The following is a 13,346-nucleotide window of genomic DNA, read 5'->3' on the forward strand; positions in this document are numbered from 1 at the left end:
CCTAAGCGATCAGAGGTCTTAGTTCTGGGAAAGCATCAAGCTTAAACCTGATACCATCGCTCCGCACATGCGTGCAGTGTTTGAGGAAAGTAAAGATAGGGGGGAACTGCCGCGAGACCAGAGGATAGCGACTCTGGATACAATATACAAGGAGGGCAAGACAAGGACGGTATGTGCCTCGTATAGGCCAATCTCTTTATTGAATGCTGAACCTAAGATCTTGGTTAAACTCCTCGCTACTAGACTGGTCAAGGTGATTGGCGGATTGGTTCACCCAGATCAATCGGGCTTTATGCCTCAGCACAACACTGCCCTAAACCTCCGCCAGGTACATGGAGTGATAGGGAGGGCAGCCACTATTCGGGAGGCGGAGATAATCGTGTCATTGGATGCCACAATGGCGTTTGACACAATCGAATGGCGATATCTTTTTGCAAACCTCGGGAAAATGGAATTTGGTTCCTTGTTTATCCAAAGGGTACAGCTCCTATATTCGAAGCCTCTAGCCCAAGTAGTTATTAATAATAAAAAGTTGTAAGTATTCACCCTGGGTAGAGGGACTCGTCAGGGTCACCCCCTCTCCCCCAACTGTTCGCACTAGCTTAGGAGCCCTTGGCATCCTGGGTGCGGATAGATCCGGTGATTCATGGACTGAAATAGGCAGACACATGGGAAGACCGCATCTCATTGTATGCAGACGCCATACTCCTGTTCTTGGCCTCACCAAAGGCATCCCTCATATCTGTGCTAGATATCTTTGCAGTCTTTGACAGGTACACAGGGTACTCAATCAACTGGAGTAAATATGTACTGTACATCCTTACTGGTCCACAGCCAGATCTTACCAGGGGATACCTGGTGCAGATTACCACGTTGGGCTTCAAGTACCTAGGCATTTATATCACAGCTGACCCAGAGAGCAGATTTGTTCACAATCTCCTTCCGCCCCTACAGAGATTGAAGAGGGATATGGCAGGCTGGAAATTGCTTCCACTCTCGCTGCTGGGCAGGGCGTCCTTATTTAAAATTATGTCTTTGCCTTGTTTCCTGTATGTGTTGCAAAAGTCATTGGACCTAGTCCCTGCCAGCTATTATGAAGAAATTGAAAGCCTGCAGAGAAGCCTGTTGTGGAGTGGGAAGCCGCAGATAGCACTCTCAAAACTAAACCTCAACTGGTATGATGGTGGTATTGGTGTCCCTGACCTTAAAAAATATTACTGGGCAGGGCATCTAGCTGCCATCAATAGATGGGCTGACGGCCCGAGCTATGCAATGGACAGATGACTGTTGCGGGAGGGAACTACAATAGGGCTATCTATTCAGTCAAAGGGAAATGGCATCTGACAGGGCCTACTAAACACTCGGTGCAAATCTGGCATGTAGCTAATAGAAGCCTGGGTTGGGAACATAAGGTGACGTTGGCTAACCCGCTGTGGGATTCAGAATTGCTCTGAAACTTGTGGAAATGTAAAGGATTTGACAAGTGGGACCTAATAGGCATCTCTAGGTTCGGTGACCTTTGGGTAAATGGAGAGGTTAACTTATATACCTCCCTACAACAGGAGTATGATATGGCCACCACTGAACATTTCCGATATATGCAGGTCCGACGCATTGCAGACAGGCCTCCAGCAGGGTGAAGCTCCCCCTGAGTCTTCGCCTCTCAAGGACAGGATATTAGACGGATACCTACCAACAAAAGCCACTTCGCATACATACAAAAAGCTGGTGAATAACTCTAGTGACCCGCTCCGACGTGTGGGGGCAAAATGGGAAGGGGATGGTATAATCCTTGATGATGAAGACTGGGTGGCGTCAGTTGCCTCCCCACGGGAGGTGGCTATATCAACCAGACTACGACTGGTCCATCTTAAAATACTACATTGTATCTACATAACTGGACCATGCCTAATAAGAATGGGGAGGGTGGAGGATGGAAAATGCAGGAGACGCTGTGGGGAAGAGGGAACATTCATGTACATACTCCGGGAGTGTACTCATATACAAAGTTAGTGGAAGAAAATTCACTACATCCTCAATGAGGTGCTAATGATAGATATTCCCCTGGAGGGCAAACGATGTCTCCTGAATGTGTGGAAGCCCACTGACCTTGATAGCAAACACATCACATGGGTTACACTGGGACTGATGGTTGCAAAGCGTAATATTGCCCAGATGTGGGGGGCTGCACGGGCACCGACCGTAGTAGATTGGAAGAGGAACATGGATTGGTGTATGTTCAGAGAGAAGACAGTGTACATAGGTAGGGGATGCCCTAAAAAGTGGTCTCACATATGGAATGATTGGAATGTGTAGAGATGTAATATCTGTACCCCACCGGCTGTGATACCACATGATGATCCAACATCGCCATAATCAATGTAATCAACCAGTAAACCTGACTGTGTATGTACCTAATAATAATTGAAATATGTCGGTAGAACATTTTACAGTGCTGTACCTTGTAATATCGATTCTTATTGTTCAATAAAAAGAATTATAACAAAAAATATGCCCTGAAATGAACTCTAAAAGTAGGATCCAAATAAGAGAAATATTAACTTGTTTTTAAATAATGCTTTATATATTCAGTTTAAAACTATTCAATTTATCAATGTTAAACACTTAAAACATTGAGTTGCATCTGACACGACTTGAAAGAGATGTTAGCATAGCGAACTGTACTCAATGATACATTTTGATGGCTATGTGAAGTGCCTGTTATTATTTGGTGCCAATTCGAGGCCTGTTCTAGAACTGTCACTTGATTGAAGTTTTTTCTAACTCTTGCAATATAACAAGCCTGCTACCTGGAGAGTAAGGACCGGCTTAAAATAACCAACAAAGTAACGTAAATTCAGAAGTCGCACCACGTTCGAAGGACCTAGTGTCAACCCCTAGTCACAGAGGGGCATGTTTAGCCATTTAAGCTTTTTCAACTTTGGGTTTTATCACCACAATAATTCAACCTGCAGATTCAACCTTGTGGAGCTCCTGGCAGATGAAGCATTGGCACCAATTCTGTTGGTGAAATTTTTGCTCCAGTTCAAATGTAACGTTGTTCATCAGGCGTAACCCGCATCAATTTCTGACAAATGTACTTTTGTGTTTTAAAACTTTATTCAGTTTTCCACTAAAATGTCTTACAGAGGAACTGAGGGGACAACATTTAGTGGTAAATTAGGAGGAAAATATTATTTTACCTTTGGTGATGTTTTGGAATCATTTGTTATCATGAATGCAGCAACGGGGAATAACACACTGTAACTCCTTAATGGCATGTGTTTTCATATTTGTTTGCAGTGAATTACCATTAGTGTTTTGTTGGTGATAATGGGGAAAGGAACTACTTTGTAATAATGTAATTGTATCATTTCATTAATGTGTTAAACCCAGATCACGTAAATTAGTTTTACTATAAAAGTAAACACGTGTGTAACAAGTAACATGAGTGGTAAACAGGTGACTATACACTTATTTTCATTTGTGCAGCAGTCTAATGTCATACATGACACTGCTTCAACCATCATTACTGAGACCTACAAATAGTTCAACATTGAAACAAGGATTAATTCTAACCCGTCACTGCGACCTACCTAACTTTGACTCTCTATCAATAACATTAAAATGCCTTGATGTGTAAAATATCTTCCACTGGTGGCTCTTCTGGAATCATAGAATACTCATAGCTAGAACATTGGTATTAATGTATCTGTTTATATACCATTTTCCTTTTTAAGGTAGGCTCCCCTCAAGTCACCTGTGCTTTGATTAAAGTTGTTACTGCAAATTTAATAAAGCAATACTAGGGCCAATGCTACAATTTATGAAATAAAAATTGATAATCAAACTAGTCTGCAGCCTTTGAGGACTGCTGTGTATCTTTTAAAGTCTAAAGGGTCAGTAACAGATGTTACCGGCCGATTTAGAATTAGGAGATCTTAAGGACCACCCCCAGATCTGTTTATTCTCACACAGAAATGTTGGCTGCTGGAAACTGATGAAATATCAATGTGACAATTGGGGAGATATAAGGAACTACAGGGGAAATCAGACCCACAATTGCCAATTCCCCTAGTAAGTTCTAATTTCAAAAGGGACCCTCAGGATCCCAGTTGTAATCTCCCACTGATCTGATCTACACAATCCACTCCTTCCTTAGCTGTACACTACCGATCAAAAAGCTCACCTGTCTGTAATGCAGCTTGACAAGAGCCCGGATGTTCACTACATGTTGAGGCACATGTGCAAGAACCACCTGAGAAATAAAAGAAAAAAATCTCATGTTATTCATGTTACAACATTTGTGTAAAATAAATCTCATCTTTCATATTAATATTTGAATATAGCCATTCGATATCTCTTTTCTGCATCCTTTCCATTAAGGAAAAAAACATGAGTTGTTGATTTTCTCCTAATTACATAAGGCTTCCATCCGTTTAATTAATACATTTGCTAGGTGTGGTCTCTGGGGTCAGCATTTTAGCTGCACACATGGAGGCCTCGTATATGATTGTAATATGTCAAATGTTCACCTGAGATGTTGCGGAAATTATTGGTGAATTATGGGAGGGACAAGAGATTGCTGACTGACGGATGGAGCCTTCCTGTTTGGAATACACTTGAGCTTCTACTGGAGCAACTGTCTTCTGATCATTTATGGAAATATAATTCAACACACCGTTTTGAGATGAATGAGTGAGTGAAGCAGCTATGTAGGCACTGTGGGTGTAAGCATTGGACTATGTGCAATGCAAGCTAGCAGGCAAGTAATAGAGATTTCTACATCACAATGGGATGCTAAAAGGTGTAGTTGATGAATGATGAGATGTTCTTTCAAGACATACGTTTCCAGTTCCTTTTTCATGTAGAGAGAAGCATGCCCTGTGATCATAGGCTGATAAGTCTAGCCCTGGCTTCTAGTCTTTTCTGTTTTGCAACTTGTAATTTCTAGCCTGAGATGACCATGACTGTTATGGCTCACAGAGATGGTAATTTGGCTGGCCATGTAGAGTGGTGTGTTGTTTGTGAATGTCTTATAAATGCCAATATCTCTTGAAGATGATATGGTCCTGCAGGCTCACGCAGTTCTGTCAGGGTGTCAGGTTGTCGGACACTGGGTTATTAATTTATTTGGGAGGGGGAACTACTACAATCGTAATAAATATTTTAAAAAATGTGGTTAGCTCAAAACATAGTTATAAAAAATCCCTGAGTAATCCATGTTAGCTATGGCATGAACAGCAGGCAATTCCCCAGAGAAATATATGTTCAATTCAAGCAGTACCAAAAAACATTACAATTAGGAATGAAACGAAATAAAATGCCCAGAACAAATTTAGAAAAATAAAAAAAAAGTTCATAAACAAAACAACATAGCAATGATTTAATTCGATAAAACACACAGGAGGAGGAGATTTCGAAAGTTTTATTTAAAAAAGCACCAAGAAATCAAAAAGCGCCAATTGAAAGTCACAGTTCATAGCTGACCAGTATCATGGCACTGTTTTAGATCAACAGGGTTTGGCTAGGCCAAGTGGCTCACGCCAGTAATAGCGGCATATTTACAAGTCCCTATCACCAATACAGTATCACTTTTAGTGATGTTGTGTTGGCGATAGGGCTTCACCTTATTTACAACGTGGATTAACGCTGCCTTGTAAATAAGGCACCCTTTCACGCTGTACTTAGCGTGAAAGGGGAGAAGCATGCCCTGTGATCATAGGCTGATAAGTCTAGCCCTGGCTTCTAGTCTTTTCTGTTTTGCAACTTGTAATTTCTAGCCTGAGATGACCATGACTGTTATGGCTCACAGAGATGGTAATTTGGCTGGCCATGTAGAGTGGTGTGTTGTTTGTGAATGTCTTATAAATACCAATATCTCTTGAAGATGATATGGTCCAGCAGGCTCACGCAGTTCTGTCAGGGTGTCAGGTTGTCGGACACTGGGTTATTAATTTATTTGGGAGGGGGAACTACTACAATCGTAATAAATATTTTAAAAAATGTGGTTAGCTCAAAACATAGTTATAAAAAATCCCTGAGTAATCCATGTTAGCTATGGCATGAACAGCAGGCAATTCCCCAGAGAAATATATGTTCAATTCAAGCAGTACCAAAAAACATTACAATTAGGAATGAAACGAAATAAAATGCCCAGAACAAATTTAGAAAAATAAAAAAAAAGTTCATAAACAAAACAACATAGCAATGATTTAATTCGATAAAACACACAGGAGGAGATTTCGAAAGTTTTATTTAAAAAAGCACCAAGAAATCAAAAAGCGCCAATTGAAAGTCACAGTTCATAGCTGACCAGTATCATGGCACTGTTTTAGATCAACAGGGTTTGGCTAGGCCAAGTGGCTCACGCCAGTAATAGCGGCATATTTACAAGTCCCTATCACCAATACAGTATCACTTTTAGTGATGTTGTGTTGGCGATAGGGCTTCACCTTATTTACAACGTGGATTAACGCTGCCTTGTAAATAAGGCACCCTTTCACGCTGTACTTAGCGTGAAAGGGGAGAAGCATGCCCTGTGATCATAGGCTGATAAGTCTAGCCCTGGCTTCTAGTCTTTTCTGTTTTGCAACTTGTAATTTCTAGCCTGAGATGACCATGACTGTTATGGCTCACAGAGATGGTAATTTGGCTGGCCATGTAGAGTGGTGTGTTGTTTGTGAATGTCTTATAAATGCCAATATCTCTTGAAGATGATATGGTCCTGCAGGCTCACGCAGTTCTGTCAGGGTGTCAGGTTGTCGGACACTGGGTTATTAATTTATTTGGGAGGGGGAACTACTACAATCGTAATAAATATTTAAAAAAATGTGGTTAGCTCAAAACATAGTTATAAAAAATCCCTGAGTAATCCATGTTAGCTATGGCATGAACAGCAGGCAATTCCCCAGAGAAATATATGTTCAATTCAAGCAGTACCAAAAAACATTACAATTAGGAATGAAACGAAATAAAATGCCCAGAACAAATTTAGAAAAAAAAAAAAAGTTCATAAACAAAACAACATAGCAATGATTTAATTCGATAAAACACACAGGAGGAGGAGATTTCGAAAGTTTTATTTAAAAAAGCACCAAGAAATCAAAAAGCGCCAATTGAAAGTCACAGTTCATAGCTGACCAGTATCATGGCACTGTTTTAGATCAACAGGGTTTGGCTAGGCCAAGTGGCTCACGCCAGTAATAGCGGCATATTTACAAGTCCCTATCACCAATACAGTATCACTTTTAGTGATGTTGTGTTGGCGATAGGGCTTCACCTTATTTACAACGTGGATTAACGCTGCCTTGTAAATAAGGCACCCTTTCACGCTGTACTTAGCGTGAAAGGGGAGGACAATGGGTGTTCCACGTAAACACCCATTGATTCTGATGTTGCCCCCTGTTTATAAGGGTGGCATAATTAGGAGGCAGCGCCAAAATGAACTCCAAGGAAAACCTGTACTTAAATAGGCAAAGCTAGAAGAAACACTTTATTTCTCCTCGTTTTTGCTGTTTCCATGAGCGCTGCCTGGTGCAGCACACATAGAAACAGCACATTGACTATGATTGTTTATGTGTAGGAAGGTGATCTTTCTTGTACATAAAGAATCAAAAATAAAATTACATTTTGCAACTTCTATGTGTGCTGCGTAAAGCAGCACACATAGTAGTTTCAAAACGCCATGAATGATTGTTTATGTACAGGACAATAAACAATTATTTCCGCCAACGCAACACCCTTGTACTATGGCGCAAGGGTGCTTGTGTTGGCGTTAGGCAGCTGTACTCTACGCCAGTGCTAGGGGATATTCTTGTGAATATGGCACATCCATGCATTTTCAGAATGGAGAAGCGTGGCGTTAGCAATGTTTTCTTAAGGCAACGCTTCTCCATTCTGTTGTAAATATGCCCCAAAATGTTTACATTGGAGCTTTGTTTAGTTTTCAAAGTCCCTTAAGTGCCACAAAGCAGGATACTATTGCCTACGAGGTTCCCTCAAAGTCAGATGCATCGTCAACGAGCTTCAAAAGAAGACTTCTATTTGGCACACAAAGGTGCAAACAGAACAAAGCAGATATGCAGCTGCCAAAATCACTTTGCCACAATATTAGATTTACTGCTCATGTCTAGTCCCAGGTTTACCTTCAAACCTAGTCACTTTTTTGCTTCTTAAAATCCTCCTGCAGCGCAGTAGCGGCCCGTGGTGGGAGTGCTGCCGGGCGGTGACGCAGGGAGAGGCAGAATGGGGGGTAGTAAGGTACGGAATACGCCAGAATAGAGGTAAGTAAGGATGTATGATGATACAACGCGTACCATCACAACGCGGTATGTTACATTGCGGTCTTGACAACGCAAGTCGTGACACCGACTTGCGCTGGAGAGCGCTGAACTTAGGAATAGTGTGAATTACTATTCCAGCTCCAGTCTACGTACAGTACGGAAGGTGTTGGAATAGTAATTCACACTATTCCCTAGTCTAAAGCGCCCTTCAGTGCAATTCGATGTAACGACTTGTGTTGTCAAAACCAAGATGTAACCATACCACGTTGTAATGGTTTCGTGGTAAAGGATGTCTCCCATAAGTAAACATATAAATAAATAAAACGAATTTCGTTGCACGCGCTGCATCGCATTTGGCGATGAGAGCAAACTCATTTTAAACTAGTTTGCTCTCAGGCAGCACAAATTGATGTTTTTATTAGCTGCTTTTCTATTTAGCAAAGTACTATATTAAGCACTGAATTAGATTTTTAATAAACAAGTGGAAAATAATTTTGAACAAAACATTTCTAAACAAAGTTACAGAAGGATTTGCACTTACTTAAAACTATGCCTACTCATGGAAAATGTAGCTTTACCAGTGACTGGCAGCTTTTGGCACAGCATGCACTGTGGGAACATACTTTTCCCTATTGGGTAGCATGTCAGACTTTTATATATTAGGCACCCAGCTCTGTGGGTTTAACAGGCACATTTATGGGTAACTTTGCTAATATATAAAAGTAGGTGTACTTAAATGGCAAAGCAGCTTCTTTTGCCATGCGTCACTGCAGTGCCGTTACAAGGTAGCTCAACAATAACACAACAATGTACTGTTTAACCAAACACTTTGGTCATATACGTGGGTGATGTAAATACACAACTCAGCCCACATATGACATGCAGCTTCTGCGACAAGTTACCATGGACTTATTGAAGACATATTACACTCATTGTGTGCAAAAATGTAACATTTCCAGATTAGAGAAAGAGTCACATACTGTGGCATTGAAAGGCAGTGTCACAGTTAACAGAGTCATATTACCAACAAACATATGGTCAATAAATGCACACAAAACAAGCATTTGTAATGCAATAGGTCTTGCATTAGGAAAGTTTGAGCTATTGGTAAATTGTTTTATTTATGTGTTGGTTTTGAAAATAGAGAAATTAATAGCCTTGTCATTTACAATGCCAATAGTTTTAACTTTCGCAAATGTGACACCTATAGCATTTGTAATGCAATATGTGTTGTAATTATGTGACTTAGATGTATTGATATTACAAATAACAATGGCTTTTCATTTTTTTAAATAATTAATACTTAAATAAAAGTTATTGTAATTTAAAATGGCAATAGCTTAAACTTTTGTAAATAACTTATGTTCAGTGTATTTTATTGTGATGAAAATCCAAGAACAGAAGTGAAATATTAACATCTTTTTGTAGCATTTGTAATAAAGCTTGAAACATTGAGAGAACATATTTGAACCAGTTGTTGTTGCATGGTTGCACAGTTTGATGCTGTGGTGGTGCCGAATGATGTTGTGGTGGCGCCGAGTGATGCTGTGGCGTTCAGTGATGCTGTGGTAGCGCAGAGTGATGCTGTGGTAGCGCATAGTGATGTTGTGGTACCCCTGAGTGATGCTGTGGTGGTGCTGAGTGATGTTGTGGTGATGCGATAGATCGATATAGTGAGTGTGATAGATAGATAGAGTGAGGGCGATAGATAGATAGAGAGAGGGCGATAGATAGATAGAGAGAGGGCAATAGATAGATAGAGTGAGGGTGATAGATAGATAGATAGATAGATAGATAGATAGATAGATAGATAGATAGATAGATAGATAGATAGATAGATAGATAGATAGATAGATAGATAGATAGATAGATAGAGTGAGGGCAATAGATAGAGTGAGGACATTAGATAGAATGAGGGCGATAGATAGATAGAGTGAGGGCGATAGATAGATAGAGTGAGGGAGATAGATAGATAGAGTGCGGGCGATGGATTTATAGAGTGAGGGAGATAGATAGATAGATAGAGTGAGGGCGATAGTTAGATAGATAGATAGATAGATAGATAGATAGATAGATAGATAGATAGATAGATAGATAGATAGATAGATAGATAGATAGATAGATAGATGGATAGAGGGCGATAGATGGGTAGATAGATAGATAGATAGATAGATAGATAGATAGATAGATAGATAGATCGAGTGAGGGCGATAGATAGATAGATAGATAGATAGATAGATAGATAGATGGCGATAGATAGATCGATAGATCGATAGATAGATAGATAGATAGATAGATAGATAGATAGATAGATAGATAGATAGATAGATAGATAGATATAGTGAGGGCGATAGACAGATAGATAGATAGATAGATAGATAGATAGATAGATAGATAGATAGATAGATAGATAGATAGAGTGAGGGTGATAGATAGAGTGAGGGCAATAGATAGAGTGAGGGTGATAGATAGAGTGAGGGCGATAGATAGATAGATAGAGTGAGAGCGATAGATAGACAGATAGATTCAGTGAGGGTGATAGATAGAGTGGTGGCAATAGATAGATAGAATGAGGGCGATAGATAGAGTGAGGGCGATAAATAGATAGATAGAGTGAAGGCAATAGAGTGAGGGCAATAGATAGAGTGAGGGCGATAGATAGATGTATAGATAGATAGATAGAGTGAGGGCGATAGATAGATAGAGTGAGGGAGGGCTATAGGTAGATAGAGTGAGGGCGATAGATAGAGTGAGGGCAATAGATCGATAGATAGAAAGATAGATAGAGTGAGGGCGATAGATAGATTGAGTGCGATAGATAGAATGAGGGCGATAGATAGAGTGAGGGCGATGGATAGAGTGAGGGCGATAGATAGAGTGAGAACGATAGATAGATAGATAGAATGAGGGCGATAGATAGAGTGAGGGCGATGGATAGAGTGAGGGCGATAGATAGAGTGAGAACGATAGATAGATAGATAGAGTGAGGGCAATAGATAGATAGAGTGAGGGCGATAGATAGACAGATAGATAAATGTAGTTGAGCTTATATAGCGCACAGCTACCCGCAGTGGGTTTCCCGGCGCTTGCTTAGGGAACCCTTCCTGGTATTCCCCTGTGAGATAGCAGGGTATCCACAAGGTGAAAGTCAGGCATACCGCCGCGAGGGGCCGTTGTGGAGATTAAGCAAGCTATTGCCCAGAGTCGCACAGTGTGATCCCGTGAGTCGAGGAGGCACCGGGGCGAGAATTATCGAGTCCGTTGAATTTTTAGCCCAAGACCCGGCCGAGGCGGGGAATTGAACCCTCGTCCAGGACCGATCTCAGCTTCCGGGTCTGCTGCCTCTAACCCCTGAGCCACACTTCTCCACAAGATAGAGTGAGGGCGATAGATAGATAGATAGATAGATAGATAGATAGATAGATAGATAGATAGATAGAGTGAGAGCGATAGATATATAGACAGATAGATACAGTGAGATAGATAGATAGATAGATAGATAGATAGATAGATAGATAGATAGATAGATAGATAGATAGATAGATAGATAGATAGATAGATAGATAGATAGATAGATAGAGTGTTGCAATAGATAGATAGAGTGAGGGCGATAGATAGAGTGAGGGCGATAGATAGATAGAGTGAGGGCGATAGATAGAGTGAGGGCGATAGATAGATAGATAGAGTGATGGCGATAGATAGAGTGAGGGCGATAGATAGATAGATAGAGTGAGGGTGATTATTAGATAGAGTGAGGGAGATAGATAGATAGATAGAGTGAGGGCGATTATTAGATAGAGTGAGGGCGATAGATAGATAGATAGAGTGATGGCGATAGATAGAGTGAGGGCAATAGAGTGAGGGCGATAGATAGATAGATAGAGGGCGATAGATAGATAGATAGAGTGAGGGCGATAGATAGATAGATAGATAGATAGATAGATAGATAGATAGATAGATAGATAGATAGATAGATAGATAGAGTGAGGGCGATAGATAGATAGATAGAGTGAGGGCAATAGATAGATAGAGTGAGGGCGATAGATAGATCGATAGATAGATAGAAAGATAGATAGATAGATAGAGTGAGGGCGATAGATAGATAGATAGATAGAGGGCGATAGATAGATAGATAGATAGATAGATAGATAGATAGATAGATAGATAGATAGATAGATAGATAGATAGATAGATAGATAGATAGATAGATAGATAGATAAAGTGAGGGCGATAGATAGATAGATAGATAGATAAATAGATTGAGTGAGGGCGATAGATAGATAGAGTGAGGGCGATAGATAGATAGAGTGAGGGCGATAGATAGATAGATAGAGTGAGGGCGATAGATAGCTAAATAGATAGATAGAGTGGTGGCAATAGATAGATAGAGTGAGGGCGATAGATAGAGTGAGGGCGATAGATAGAGTGAGGGCGATAGATAGATAGATAGAGTGAGGGCGATAGATAGAGTGATGGCGATAGAATGAGGGCGATAGAGTAAGGGCGATAGATAGATAGATAGATAGATAGAGGGCGATAGATAGATAGATAGATAGAGTGAGGGCGATAGATAGATAGATAGATAGATAGATAGATAGATAGATAGATAGATAGATAGATAGATAGATAGATAGATAGATAGATAGATAGATAGATAGATAGATAGATAGATAGATAGAGTGAGGGTGATAGATAGATAGAGTGAGGGTGATAGATAGATAGATAGATAGATAGATAGATAGATAGATAGATAGATAGATAGATAGATAGATAGATAGATAGATAGATAGATAGATAGATAGATAGATAGATAGAGGGCGATAGATAGATAGAAAGAGTGAGGGCAATAGATAGATAGAGTGAGGGCGATAGATAGATAGATAGATAGATAGATCGATAGATAGATAGATAGAGTGAGGGCGATAGATAGATATATAGATTGAGTGAGGGCGATAGATAGATAGAGTGAGGGCGATGGATAGATAGATAGAGTGAGGGCGATAGATAGATAGATAGATAGATAGATAGATAGATAGATAGATAGATAGATAGATAGATAGA

At 40.2% G+C, this 13,346-nt stretch overlaps 1 protein-coding gene across 1 annotated transcript in view; it reads right to left on the reverse strand.

The window, feature by feature from the left end:
• Positions 1–13,346, reverse strand: part of ENTREP2 (endosomal transmembrane epsin interactor 2) — an 830,030-nt gene that overhangs the window by 44,840 nt on the left and 771,844 nt on the right. Inside the window, exon 8 of the mRNA XM_078684606.1 lies at positions 4,190–4,258. Coding sequence (XP_078540732.1) covers positions 4,190–4,258 — 69 coding nt within the window. The remainder of the gene's footprint in view (positions 1–4,189; positions 4,259–13,346) is intronic.

This window comes from Lissotriton helveticus, chromosome 3_2, assembly GCF_964261635.1.
Source record: "Lissotriton helveticus chromosome 3_2, aLisHel1.1, whole genome shotgun sequence".
NCBI lineage: Eukaryota > Metazoa > Chordata > Amphibia > Caudata > Salamandridae > Lissotriton > Lissotriton helveticus.